The 13,732-nt window shown below is 51.2% G+C and overlaps 1 protein-coding gene and 1 non-coding gene across 17 annotated transcripts in view; both read left to right on the forward strand.

The window, feature by feature from the left end:
* LOC105473767 (chromodomain-helicase-DNA-binding protein 3) overlaps positions 1-13,732 on the forward strand; it is a 56,109-nt gene that overhangs the window by 37,750 nt on the left and 4,627 nt on the right. For 9 of the 16 annotated variants that reach the window (XM_011727754.3, XM_011727781.3, XM_011727767.3 and 6 more), the window contains 27 exons: positions 56-249; positions 572-805; positions 994-1,197; positions 2,734-2,945; positions 3,610-3,741; positions 4,135-4,234; positions 4,650-4,841; positions 4,981-5,181; positions 5,532-5,669; positions 5,928-6,049; positions 6,196-6,369; positions 6,490-6,631; positions 6,880-7,011; positions 8,219-8,336; positions 8,546-8,670; positions 8,876-9,107; positions 9,426-9,592; positions 10,043-10,220; positions 10,702-10,767; positions 11,218-11,303; positions 11,454-11,587; positions 12,148-12,292; positions 12,464-12,626; positions 12,721-12,842; positions 12,948-13,083; positions 13,196-13,297; positions 13,485-13,613. In XM_011727754.3, coding sequence (XP_011726056.1) covers positions 56-249; positions 572-805; positions 994-1,197; positions 2,734-2,945; positions 3,610-3,741; positions 4,135-4,234; positions 4,650-4,841; positions 4,981-5,181; positions 5,532-5,669; positions 5,928-6,049; positions 6,196-6,369; positions 6,490-6,631; positions 6,880-7,011; positions 8,219-8,336; positions 8,546-8,670; positions 8,876-9,107; positions 9,426-9,592; positions 10,043-10,220; positions 10,702-10,767; positions 11,218-11,303; positions 11,454-11,587; positions 12,148-12,292; positions 12,464-12,626; positions 12,721-12,842; positions 12,948-13,083; positions 13,196-13,297; positions 13,485-13,613 — 4,080 coding nt within the window. The remainder of the gene's footprint in view (positions 1-55; positions 250-571; positions 806-993; positions 1,198-2,733; positions 2,946-3,609; positions 3,742-4,134; positions 4,235-4,649; positions 4,842-4,980; positions 5,182-5,531; positions 5,670-5,927; positions 6,050-6,195; positions 6,370-6,489; positions 6,632-6,879; positions 7,012-8,218; positions 8,337-8,545; positions 8,671-8,875; positions 9,108-9,425; positions 9,593-10,042; positions 10,221-10,701; positions 10,768-11,217; positions 11,304-11,453; positions 11,588-12,147; positions 12,293-12,463; positions 12,627-12,720; positions 12,843-12,947; positions 13,084-13,195; positions 13,298-13,484; positions 13,614-13,732) is intronic. The other 7 variants (XM_011727762.3, XM_011727791.3, XM_071082309.1 and 4 more) reach the window with 2 other exon arrangements.
* LOC112425335 (small Cajal body-specific RNA 21) lies at positions 11,720-11,858 on the forward strand. The gene has a single exon (XR_003016403.1). It is a non-coding gene; the product is annotated as a small Cajal body-specific RNA 21 (non-coding RNA).

Below are 13,732 nucleotides of genomic sequence, written 5' to 3' on the forward strand. Positions count from 1 at the left end.
TCTCTCCATCTCCCCCTGCCCCACTTCCTTATCCCTCCACCGGGGTATATGACAGTCCTGGGCTGTCCTGCAGTGGCCGGGGAGGAGGAGGTTGATGGCTACGAGACGGATCACCAGGATTACTGTGAGGTGTGCCAGCAGGGTGGGGAAATTATTCTGTGTGACACCTGCCCTCGTGCCTACCACCTCGTCTGCCTTGATCCTGAGCTTGACCGGGCTCCCGAGGGCAAATGGAGCTGCCCTCACTGTGTGAGTACCTAATGCCAGCATCTGATGACCCTAAGGAACCCACCCATCTCTTTCCCCCTTGGTTTCACTTACCCTCTTCCTACCCCCAGATGGCTGGACTTCTTAGTAACAGATGTCCAAGTGTCTAGGATCCTAATGTATTCCTTTCTCCCACACCTTTGCTCCCAGAATCAGCATTTCTGAAACTGGAGTGTCCTTTTCTTTAGTTCCCACCAGTCTTCTCTGCACTTCTAGGATTCAGGTGTCCTGTCTTTGCCTGTATCTTCCAGTTTCATTCCTTAACTTCTGCCATCTGTCTGTGTGTCTGTCCTTGGCCCCCTAGGAGAAGGAGGGGGTCCAGTGGGAGGCCAAAGAGGAAGAGGAGGAATACGAAGAGGAGGGAGAGGAGGAAGGGGAGAAGGAGGAGGAGGATGATCACATGGAGTACTGCCGCGTGTGCAAGGACGGCGGGGAGCTGCTGTGCTGTGACGCGTGCATCTCTTCCTACCACATTCATTGTCTAAACCCTCCCCTGCCTGACATTCCCAATGGTGAATGGCTGTGTCCCCGATGCACAGTGAGTGGAAACATCTCCCCTCTGTATTTACTGTCGGGCCTGATCCCTTCCCCCATCCCTGGGGCCCACATGTCCAGCTTTTCCTTTCTCTGCACTCCCCCACTCTGTGGGACCCCTATCCTGTCATCTAACGATGGGTTCTGTCTGCCTCTTTTTTTTCCTTCTCCTTGTACATGTCCATCCCAAAGTGCCCTGTGCTGAAGGGTCGAGTGCAGAAGATCCTGCATTGGCGGTGGGGGGAGCCGCCTGTAGCAGTGCCAGCCCCTCAACAGGCAGACGGGAATCCAGATGTCCCAGCCCCGCGTCCTCTTCAAGGCAGATCAGAGCGAGAGTTCTTTGTCAAGTGGGTGGGACTATCCTACTGGCACTGCTCCTGGGCCAAGGAGCTTCAGGTACTAGGACCTTTGCTTTCCCTCTCCCCCATGACCTCATTTCCTGCCATCCTCTCCCTCTCTTACTCCTCTGTTTGCTGGGTTCCCATACCCTTCATTTTCTCTCGTTTCAGGCCTCTGGCCTTTATACCCTACTTGCTTAGTTTCCATCTGTGGTTCTTTTGGTCTATAGTCCTCTTTCTCTCAGTCTCCATTAGCTTTCTTCCCTCAGATATAGCATAGCCTTTCTTAACTTCACGTCCTTCCTTATCTGTCTTTTTCCATGTTTTATAATATTCCTGGCTGGGCATAGTGGCTCACACCTATAATCTTAGCACTTTGGGAGGCCAGGGGAGGATGATTGCTTGAGACCAGCCTAGGCAACATAGTGAAACCCTATCTCTATTTAAAAAAAAAAAAATTATCGGCTGGGTGCGGTGGCTCACGCCTATAATCCCAGCACTTTGGGAGGCCGAGGGAGGCGGATCACCTGAAGTAAGGAGATCGAGACCGTCCTGGCTAACACAGTGAAACCCCGTCTCTACTAAAAAGACAAAACATTTAGCCAGGCATGGTGGTGGGCGCCTGTAATCCCAGCTACTCGGGAGGCTGAGGCAGGAGAATGGTGTGAACCCGGGAGGCGGAGCTTGCAGTGAGCCAAGATTGCGCCCCTGCACTTCAGCCTGGGCTACAGAGCGAGACTCCATCTCAAAAAAAAAAAATCTCAATGTTTATAACCCCATTCCCTATCTCCTTTTGCTCATAACAGCCCCACCCAGGCCGTGTCTTCTGAAACTGTTGCATCTGTTTCATTTTATTTATTCTCCTGTTTTGACTTTGACTCATTTGTCTCTAATCCATCCTTTTTCTTCCTTTCTTTTTTCTTTTCTTTTTTTTTGAGATGGAGTTTTGCTCTTGTTGCCCAGGCTGGAGTGCAGTGGCACGATCTTGGCTCACTGCAACCTCTGCCTCCCGGGTTCAAGCGATTCTCCTGCCTCAGCCTCCCAAGTAGCTGGGATTACAGGCGCCCGCCACCACGCCCGGCTAATTTTGTATTTTTAGTAGAGATGGGGTTTCTCCATGTTGATCAGGCTGATCTCGAACTCCCAGCCTCAGGTGATCCACCTGCCTCAACCTTCCAAAGTGCTGGGACGCGCCTGTTATTCTCTTATTGCCCAGGCTGGAGTGCAGTGGCGCGACCTTGGCTCACTACAGCCTCCACCTCATGGGTTCAAGTGATTCTCCTGCCTCAGCCTCCTGAATATCTGGGATTACAGGCATGTGCCACCACACCTGGCTAATTTATGTATTTTTAGTAGAGATAGGGTTTCTCCATGTTGACCAGGCTGGTCTTGAACTCCTGACTTCAGGTGATCCCCACCCCTGAGCCTCCCAAAGTGCTGGGATTACAGGCATGAACCACCGCGCCCAGCCAATCCATCCTTTTTCATAGCTCCCTTTCCCTGTCCCATTCCTCCTGCTGGCCTCTTCCCCATTCCCTGTTGTCCTCTGTGAGTGTCAGGCCTGTCTCTTCCTCGTTTTTCTGTGCCCTATCAGCTGGAAATCTTCCATTTGGTTATGTACCGAAACTACCAGCGGAAGAATGACATGGATGAGCCCCCGCCCCTGGACTATGGCTCCGGCGAGGATGATGGGAAGAGTGACAAGCGTAAAGTGAAAGACCCACACTATGCTGAGATGGAGGAGAAGTACTATCGTTTTGGCATCAAGCCAGAGTGGATGACTGTCCACCGTATCATCAACCACAGGTGAATCCTTGGCCCTGGGAAGTAAGACCTGGTATATGACACTATTCTTACCATGGTGATGGCCTCATGTTAGTATTTGCTGATTAACCAGGTAATTGATCTAACCTTGATAACCTCTGCTGTAGCTTCAGCCTTTCTGGCCTTGTTTCCTCCAGGGGAATGGGAGAAAACAGGAGGAAAGTTCGGCCAGGCAGTGCCTCTTTTGTCATCTCCAGTGGCATAAGACATAGCACATGAGTCTGGGGATGAGGGCATGAAAGCAAAACATGAGAGACATAATTCATCCAGACCAGTGTTCTGAATATTTCTTCTTCATGGTACTTATTACTGCCTAAAGTTACGGTATTTATTTAGTTATTTCAATGCTGTCTTCCCCACGAGACTCTGAGTTCCATGAGGAAAATACTTAGTGATTAGGTGAACAAATGATATAAGGAGGGATCTCCAGGAATGTTTTGTGATAGTTGATTTTTAGGATACCATCCTGAGAAGGTTAGGCTGCCAGGTTAACTATTCTCACGTCCCTTCCAGCGCCCACTGTTGAAGGTTGGGTGACAAATTTTGTGTGTTTGCTGATAATTGCGTTTCTCAGGCCTTCTTGCTGTTTGTGATCTATGCAATTTTTATTTCCTCCTGCTCCTCCTTATGGCCTCCTGCCCCACAGTGTGGATAAAAAGGGGAATTACCACTATCTAGTAAAATGGAGGGACTTGCCATATGACCAGTCCACGTGGGAGGAAGATGAAATGAATATCCCTGAATATGAAGAACATAAGCAAAGCTACTGGAGACACCGGTGAGGGAACGAGCTTGTGGATTTGAGGGATTCTGAGGATGAGGGCCTGAAAGCTAAAACTCCAGCATAAAATGAGGGTATAGAAGGGACTGATTCAACCTGGAGTTCAGGGCAATGGCCATCTGGGCTGGGTGGTTTGAGATGGGCTTGCTAAAGAGGTAGTGTAAGGAACAGAAACAAGATCTGACTGAGTAGTGGAGAAGAGAATGTTCAAGAGTGGGGAGGGCTGGTTCTTGAGGTGAAATCCAAAGGGCAAGGGTAAAAAGCCTGGGAAAAAGGAAATATGGGAAAATCTAGGTCATGGACAGTGGGAAGTAGGTCTGGAATGGGTTCAGAAAAGAAAGCGTAGGACTCCCAAAGATGAGGCCTCATTCAGAGCCACTCTTTTTCCAGAGAACTAATTATGGGGGAAGACCCTGCCCAGCCCCGGAAGTATAAGAAGAAGAAGAAGGAGCTACAGGGTGATGGGCCTCCCAGTTCTCCCACTAATGATGTGAGTCCTCTCAGTTGGCATTTCTTGTTTCTGGAGCCATGGTGATCAAAGATTTCCCAAGGGCTATTGATGGAACTTCCCAGAGATTCAGTAACCTCTGTGAACAGCAGCTCTTCCTTCAGCGTCCAGCCTTGCCCCAAGAGTGGTTAAGAATTTTGGCCTAAAAGGGCAGGAGCTGCTAGAGATAGCCCACTGGCGGCTCTTTCACCAGCTGGCCCTCCCCCATGGTGCTGCTGGATATTGTCTTACAGAATGAGGGGGAGGGGCTGAAGACTAGATGTGAGAACTTTTGTAAACTCAGGCCATAGTAGAGGGAATTGTAATCCAACTTGGTCTCCATGCCAGGGAGGAGGAGACTAAAACTGGAGGAGCTGCTGGTTATTTCCTTGAGCTTTCTGACTTCTTGTCTCCGTAGCCTACCGTGAAATATGAGACTCAGCCACGGTTTATCACAGCCACTGGAGGCACCCTGCACATGTACCAGCTGGAAGGGCTGAACTGGCTGCGCTTCTCCTGGGCCCAGGGCACTGATACCATTCTAGCTGATGAGATGGGGCTGGGCAAGACCATACAAACTATTGTCTTCCTCTACTCACTCTATAAGGAGGTGCTGGACTCTAGGACCTTGAAGGGGACCGCTTGGACTGGGGAAGTGGGGAGGGGGAAGATGGAGGGGTGTAGCTGGCAGAGGACTGGGGTATACAGCCTCTAGCCTAGACTTATGCTGCCCCATTCTTGACTCCCAGGGCCACACAAAAGGTCCCTTCCTGGTGAGTGCCCCACTCTCTACCATCATTAACTGGGAGCGGGAGTTCCAGATGTGGGCACCCAAATTCTATGTGGTGACATACACGGGTGACAAGGATAGCCGGGCCATCATTCGTGAGAATGAATTCTCCTTTGAGGACAATGCCATCAAAGGGGGCAAGAAAGCTTTTAAGATGAAGGTAAGCCCCTCTACCTCATATCCTCTAAGACCCTCAAATCTGTCACTTCTTTTTCTCAGCCAGGAATTCAGTTTCTCTATTCCCCTCTCTCCTCACCTTTCTCCTCTTCCTCCACCTGTCCTCATGTCTCTGCACTACCATCCTAGAGATGTGGCAGGTACTCCCAAGGGCGTACATGGATCTGTCAGTACTGGAAATGTGGGCAGAGGTTTAGGGGCCATGGTCTGTAATCCCTGCTTGGAGAACAGAGTAATGGCTCCTATTGGGAGCCACAGTCAGGAAAAGGTGTCTGGAGGTGTAAGTCCATGGTTGTCAGGTGGCAGCTGAATGGGCAATAATTATGTTGGCAGAGGGAGGCACAGGTGAAGTTCCACGTTCTCCTGACATCATATGAGCTGATCACCATTGATCAGGCAGCACTCGGTTCTATCCGCTGGGCCTGTCTTGTGGTAGATGAGGCCCATCGACTCAAGAACAACCAGTCCAAGGTGAGTGAGGTTCCCAGACCTCAAAAACTTGAAATGGTGGGCTCCTACTTGCCCTGGTCCTAAAAAAACCCAAACAAAGTTCTGGGGATTTTCTGTAGTCTGAGAGGACGGCCAGGTTGGAGGAGGGAGAGGGCCAAAGATTTGGGGCCTCTGATCCTGAGTGAAATGGGAGCTGGGACAGAGAAAGGCTGATGCTGTGGGTCGGTCATTTGCCACTAATAAGCCCATTCTCCTGCCTTGCCTTGCCCCATCTTTTAGTTTTTCAGGGTTCTCAATGGTTACAAGATAGATCATAAGTTGCTGCTAACAGGAACCCCATTGCAGAATAATCTGGAGGAGCTCTTCCATCTCCTGAACTTCCTCACCCCAGAGAGATTTAAGTAAGTGGTTCCCTAAGGGTAGTTGGCAGAGATGAGAGGTGGAGCAGATAAAATGAACCGGTAGAGGATTAATCTGAGGTGGTAAGCCTGAGATCAGTGGCAAATAACTTGCCAACCTGTTAATTTTCTTCTCTCCTGGCTCTTAGCAACTTGGAGGGCTTCCTGGAGGAGTTTGCTGACATATCCAAAGAGGACCAGATCAAGAAACTGCATGATTTGCTGGGGCCACATATGCTACGGAGGCTCAAGGCAGATGTCTTTAAGAACATGCCAGCCAAGACAGAGCTCATCGTTCGGGTGGAGCTAAGCCCCATGCAGAAGTAAGATGCAAGACAAGCTGCCTGGAGTAGGGGTTGGGGATTGATGGGAGCATTCCAAGTGCAATATCATAATTGCTTCTTTTATTTATGTTTCTTTTACACCCCTTTCCTGGCTTTTAGGAAATACTACAAGTACATCCTGACTCGAAATTTTGAGGCCTTGAATTCACGAGGTGGTGGGAACCAGGTGTCGCTGCTTAATATCATGATGGATCTTAAGAAGTGCTGCAACCATCCATACCTTTTTCCCGTGGCTGCTATGGTAGATACACAGAGCAGGAGCTGATCAAATGTCCGCTCTCAGAAAACATGGGTGGGGAGTAGTGGGGAGGTGGGTATTGAGCCACAAGGGTGGAGTGTGCTGGAAGGCCAGGGACTGGGTCTCTGAGAGCAGTAGGAATTGGGAATGTGTGGAAGCTGGATCTGGGCATCTGGCCTTCTAGGCATGGTAAGAATATGGGGAGATGTTTCCAACTGACCCTGTCCTCCTCCTCTCTCCTCCCTTTTCAGGAGTCCCCCAAACTCCCCAGTGGGGCTTATGAGGGTGGGGCACTTATTAAGTCATCTGGGAAGCTCATGCTGCTCCAGAAGATGCTGCGAAAGCTGAAGGAGCAAGGACACCGAGTACTCATCTTCTCGCAGGTGACCTGTGCCCTTAGCTGTCTACATCTGCTTCCTCTTCCCTCTCCTCGTCCTCCACACTTTTAATTTCTTACCGTCTTCCTGTGGCTGCTCCAGTGTGACAAATGAGGAGATTCCTCCTGTAAGAGTTTCTTTTTTTTTTTTTTTTTTTTGAGACAGAGTTTCTCTCTTGTTCCCTGACTGGAGTGCAGGGCCGTGATCTGGGCTCACTGCAACCTCTGCTTCCTGGGTTCAAGTGATTCTCCTGCCTCAGTCTACCGAGTAGCTGGGATTACAGGTGCCCACCTCCATGCCTGGCTAATTTTTTGTATTTTTAGTAGAGACGAGGTTTCACCATGTTGGTCAGGATGGTCTCGATCTCCTGACCTCAGGTGATCTGCCCACCTCGGTCTCCCAAAGTGCTGGGATTACTGTATAGCAAGTTTATTCTTGGCCTCTGATGCCTGTTCTTAAGGTTATTGGAAGTTGAAGTCCAGCTTTAGTTCCTTTTCAGCTGCATGGGGGAAGGGTGAGGGTGAGCCTCCTTAGAGATTGGTATTATTTCTTCATCTTATTGGCAGGTGAGGGTGAAGGCACAGACCCTCTGGAAATGTGATGAAAACTCTGGGTCCACTCTCCAGACAACTGTACATACAATGACACAAATTTGTATGGATTTTCAGGGGGTTCCTAGATTTCCCTGAAACCTTTTCATGGGTCGCAGAGAACCTCTGCCTTAGGAGAAACAATCTTAAATCAAGAGAGTGTGACAAGAGGGCCAGACATGGTAGCTCACACCTGTTATCCCAGCACTTTGGGAGGCTGAGGCAGGAGGATCACTTGAGGTCAGGAGTTTGAGACCTGGCCAACATGGTGAAACCCCGTCTCTACTAAAAATACAAAAATTAGTTGGGCGTGGTGGCGCACACCTGTAGTCCCAGCTACTAGGGACTCTGAGGTAGTAGGATCACTTGAACCCGGGAGTGGAGGTTGCAGTGAGCTGAGATGGCACCACTGCACTCCAGCTTGGGCAACAGAATGAGACTCCATCTCAAAAATAAAAATAAAAAAGAGAGTGTGATAAGAATGTGGAATAAAGAGGAGCTTAAGACAGGGCAGGGGTTCCGGTGTAAGGATCAGGGTTGAGTTTGTATAAAGGAGTAGTTAGAATAAGCAAGCTATCCCACCACCTCATTATTCCAGACTCCATCCTTTTCTCTTGCTCTAGATGACCAAAATGTTAGACTTGCTTGAGGACTTCTTAGACTACGAAGGCTACAAGTATGAACGCATCGATGGTGGCATCACTGGTGCCCTGAGGCAGGAGGCCATCGATCGGTTTAATGGTGAGGGAGATACACTGGTCCCTGGTGGGTGTGGGAGGCCTGAGAAACCTGTGATAGGTCTCTGGGATGGGAGGGGGACTGGCTTGGGGGACATTGGAAACTTAGGCTTTGAGTTGGGGGCATGGTTGTTTGTCATCAGAGAACGTCTAGGAGCAGGTGGACAGACCTACTGGGTACAAGAAAAACCTGATCCAACTCTCACCTCCTAGCTCCTGGAGCCCAACAATTCTGCTTCCTCCTGTCCACCCGAGCTGGGGGCCTGGGCATCAATCTGGCCACTGCTGACACTGTCATCATCTTTGATTCTGACTGGAACCCCCATAATGACATCCAGGTGGGAACTCGTATCCTGGAGCGCCTGCACCATTTAGCAAGGAGATGTGGGTTCATGGAGGAGGGTGTCATGTTCCGGGGTCAGAAATAAATCGCTTCTAGGAGGAGAGAAGACCCTTCTTCAGCAGCCTTCTTTCCTGAGCATGTGGGCAGCTTCTCCCCGGCCACTCCCCTGGCCCACCCACCACTTTCTCTTGCCCCTGCAGGCCTTTAGCCGGGCTCATCGGATTGGCCAGGCCAACAAAGTGATGATTTACCGGTTTGTGACTCGTGCGTCAGTGGAAGAGCGAATCACACAAGTGGCCAAAAGAAAGATGATGCTGACACACCTGGTTGTGCGGCCTGGGCTGGGCTCCAAGGCAGGCTCCATGTCTAAGCAGGAGCTTGACGACATTCTCAAATTTGGCACTGAAGAGCTGTTCAAGGATGAAAACGAGGGTGAGAACCTTTTCTGCAGCTCCGTGAAAGCAGGCCCCTGCTCTCCCAGGAGCACTTCTCAGCCCCCTGCGGAGGGAAAAACAACTCTTCTCTGTAGGCTTTGAAGGAAGGAGAGCCTTCTTTTAGTGGCTCTTGGAGGAAGGTTGACCTCTTTCTTTGCCTGTAGGGTTAAAACAAACAAAACATAAACCTTTCAACATTGGCTCCCAGGGAAAGAGCCTTCTCCAGGGCTTCTGTGAAAAGGATGCAGAGTAGAAGCTTTCCCATCAGCCTTTCTAAACTTTGGAACCCAAAGTTCCCTGTTTTCCCTCTCACCAGGGGAGAACAAGGAGGAAGACAGCAGTGTGATTCATTATGACAATGAGGCCATCGCTCGGCTGTTGGACCGGAACCAGGATGCAACTGAGGACACTGACGTGCAGAACATGAATGAGTATCTCAGCTCCTTCAAAGTGGCACAGTACGTCGTGCGAGAAGAAGACAAGGTGAGAGGCTCTGGGGGCCAGACATTATCTATCCCAGGCCATCTCCAAAAGGCAGTATCCTTTACTTGGCCTTGAAATAGGAGGGTCCGTCCCCCTTAGAACAGTAGTGGACCTCAAATAACTTCTTCGTCTAATAGGTGAGACTGGACTTCAGAGAGAAACGTAGGCACAGACAGTACTGGTAAACACAGAAGGGTACCTTCTGAGACAGTGCAGGAGAAACACTGTCAGAGGGATTAGAGGAGAGATTTAGAAAACATGAGGAGAGCACGCTGCAGGTAAGAGATGGCATGGAACATGCACAATGTCCAGAAAATGTATGCAGAGTCACGAAGCTCCAGGAGTGGGGAGACCGGATTGGGCTGACGCAGCAGAGTAGGGATTTCATTGCCATGGAAAGATTAGCAAAGAAGGAGACCCCCAGTGTTCATTCATTCTGCTGCCCTTCAGATTGAGGAAATTGAGCGAGAGATCATCAAGCAGGAGGAGAATGTGGACCCTGACTACTGGGAGAAGCTGCTGAGGCATCACTATGAGCAACAGCAGGAAGACTTAGCCCGGAATCTAGGCAAGGGCAAGCGGGTTCGCAAGCAAGTTAACTACAATGATGCTGCTCAGGAAGACCAAGGTGAGGACTGCCCCAGATGCAGGCAGTAAAAGCGGGGGAAGTGATGATGAGAAGGGACTTAAGGCTGGGGCTACTTAGAGGGTAAGAGAGAAGCCTAGAAGTCAGAGCCTTTCCCTGCTAAAAGGGAAAGACGTAAGGTAGAGTCATTAGGAACTACCCGGAGGCCAGGTGGGTTTGCAGGTGATTTAAACTATTTGGTGGTTGCACAGGCATCCTGTGGACACCCAGGGCCACTGCTTAGAGTAGGTTTGGCAGGAGAACCAGAGGGGCCCAGAGACTGAAGGTGGGCGGTGAATGGAGATGCTGTAGGATATGCGGCTCCCAAGTCAGACTTCAGGCAGTGACCTGGCGTTCCCAGAAGGGCCAAGGCCAGAATAAAGGTAGACAAGTCTCGGCAGGGAGGAAGCCAGCCAGAAAGGGCCCCAGCATGGGCATATCCCGAGACACCTCCCTGACCACTGGGCCCTCTCCACCCCCACAGACAACCAGTCGGAGTACTCGGTGGGTTCAGAGGAGGAGGATGAAGACTTCGATGAACGTCCTGAAGGTGGCATCTGTGTTCCTGACTCTTACTTCTTACCATTTTATTTTTCAGTTTGCTTTAAGCCCACTGTTTTTGTACAAGTAAAAAATCTTTGTGTGTGTGTGGAAAAACTCCATTGCAGATGAGCAGAAAGGAAGCAATGTTGATAGTCTCTCCACTAGTAAACTTCGGTTTGTGTGACCACATAGACTAGATCAAGAAAGGCTGAATCATTTTCCATTTCCACTGGTAATCTGGGCCTTTGTCAGATATCAGCTATTAATTTTAAAATATGACTAGTTCTTTTAGAGTCACTGGGTTAGTAGTTCTGAAGTGCTTGGGAGAGAATTGGGAGCACCTCAAACATGATAGGAATGTTCCTGTGTTCTGTATCTTGTGGGAATGGGGTGCTAAGGAGGACTGAGGCTTAGAGGAGGTGGTGGATCAGCTAATTGATGTCATCCCCACTCTCAGGGCGTAGACAGTCAAAGAGGCAGCTCCGGAATGAGAAAGATAAGCCACTGCCTCCACTGCTGGCCCGAGTCGGGGGCAACATTGAGGTGAGAGCTGGGCCCAGTGTTCGTGAGTTCTCCAAGGAGAGCATGAGGGCAGAAGGTTGGAAATTGGGGCCTGGATCACTGAGGGTAGAAAGGACAAGACCTAAGAACCCTGGACATTTGTCGCCATTGCCTCCTTGCCCCCACCCTCAGGTGCTGGGCTTCAATACCCGTCAGCGGAAGGCTTTCCTCAATGCCGTGATGCGCTGGGGGATGCCACCACAGGATGCCTTCACCACGCAGTGGCTGGTGCGGGACCTGAGGGGCAAGACTGAGAAGGAGTTTAAGTGAGTGTGGGTGATACAGGGCTGAGTTGGACGCAAGGGTAAGAGCTTTGGGTGTTCCATTCTTCCTTGGGGCCGCCATATGATGTGACCTTACTCAACTGATTGTCACCCTCCCTGCCATACAACGCTTCCTGGCTCGATTTCCTGGGGGGTGGTCTCAGCCCACCCCACCTCCCCTCAGCCGAGCCTAGAGTAGAGGGGCCAGGCATTCTCCCCAGGGGAGAGGTGTTGAAGCAAGGAACCTCTCCTGGGCTGTCCTAGCCTCACATTTACTTGGCCACAATCACCTGGCAGGAGGAGCTGGTGGAAAGGATGAAGAGCTGACTGATGGGGCCCAGGAATTAAGTACCAAGGCCAAGGGGATAGGCCAGGGATGGGGCGCAGGGGCACGGTTAGGACTTGGAGGGCTGGTAATGGTGAGAGTGAGAGGCCCGGGGAGGAGCCCTGGAGCATCTGGGGATTTGGGGACTTGGGGGTCCTCAGTCATCCTTGCATCTTCCTCACTGCCCTATACCCCTTCTGTGGCTTCCCTAACCGTCCTCCCACCCCATGCTTCTTAGGGCCTATGTATCTTTATTCATGCGCCATCTGTGTGAGCCTGGGGCAGACGGCTCTGAAACCTTTGCCGATGGGGTCCCTCGGGAGGGACTGAGTCGCCAGCAGGTGTTGACCCGCATTGGAGTCATGTCTCTCGTCAAGAAGAAGGTATCAGTCTTCCTCTCACCCAAAAAATCAAGCTGGCTGCCTAGTCTCTGTCCTTCCTCTGCCTCTGTCCCTGAGTTGTAAGCTCGCGCTGGTGTGAGACGGAGGAGACTGGAGTTTCCTGTCTGTATGTCTGTAAGTGCCTGGAGCTGACACCTGTCCTTCCCACCCCAGGTGCAGGAGTTTGAGCACATCAATGGGCGTTGGTCAATGCCAGAACTGATGCCCGACCCCAGCGCTGACTCTAAGCGCTCCTCCAGAGCCTCCTCTCCTACCAAAACGTCTCCCACCACTCCTGAGGCTTCTGCTACCAACAGTCCCTGCACCTCTAAACCTGGTAATCAGAAATCAGGATGGTGGGAGAGACAGAAAGGGAGCCAGGAGTCAGGGCAAGAGAACCTCTATCTTTATCACTGTGCCTTCCCCTGCAGCTACTCCAGCTCCAAGTGAGAAAGGAGAAGGCATAAGGACTCCTCTTGAGAAGGAGGAAGCTGAAAACCAGGAGGAGAAGCCAGAGAAGAACAGCAGAATTGGGGAGAAGATGGACACAGAGGTGTGTGGCTCCCTGGATTCCCCTGTGGAGTTGGAGGGGAGGGGGCTTGGAGGCCAGATGCCTGGGAGCCCTCCAGCTCATCCTGACCCCATTGTCCTCTTACAGGTTGATGCCCCCAGCCCAGCCCCATCACTCGGGGAGCGGCTGGAGCCAAGGAAGATTCCTCTAGAGGATGAGGTGCCAGGGGTACCTGGAGAGATGGAGCTTGAACCTGGGTACCGTGGGGACAGAGAGAAGTCAGGTGGGTGCATGGCCTTAGGAGTGATGGGGGATTAGAATTTGGGATGTCCCTCTTCTGGGGTCAGAGGATGAGGGTAACATCCTCCCTTCCTATCCCCTACCCCCTCCCACAGCCACAGAGTCGACGCCAGGAGAAAGGGGGGAGGAGAAGCCGATGGATGGACAGGAACACAGGGAGAGGCCGGAGGGGGAAGCAGGGGATTTGGGCAAGAGAGGTAATGGGTGGAAGGACCGGACACCTGGGTCCCTGAGGGCATCAGGGGAGGTGGAGTCTGGGGAACCAAATGCTTGGGTCCTGGGCGGGTAGCTGTTTGAAAGGCCAGGACAGCACAGTACAGATAGTAGTCTTGGGACCTGGGAGGAGGGTGTCCTGAGGTGTGAGCTTTGGCCTGTCTGTCCTAGCAGAAGATGTAAAAGGTGACCAGGAGCTTCGACCAGGGCCTCGAGATGAGCCACGGTCCAATGGGCGACGAGAGGAAAAGACAGAGAAGCCCCGGTTCATGTTCAATATCGCAGATGGTGGCTTCACAGGTTGGGGAGACTCTCGCTGCTTTCTGCTCCTCAAGGGGATCTGCTCATCCTCATGGGGTTTCTCGTTTTGCCTGAGGCTTCCTGCTACCTTTAATTCCAAGTAACTTCCAATGAAGTAT

The sequence above is a fragment of the Macaca nemestrina genome, chromosome 17 (genome assembly GCF_043159975.1).
Source record: "Macaca nemestrina isolate mMacNem1 chromosome 17, mMacNem.hap1, whole genome shotgun sequence".
NCBI lineage: Eukaryota > Metazoa > Chordata > Mammalia > Primates > Cercopithecidae > Macaca > Macaca nemestrina.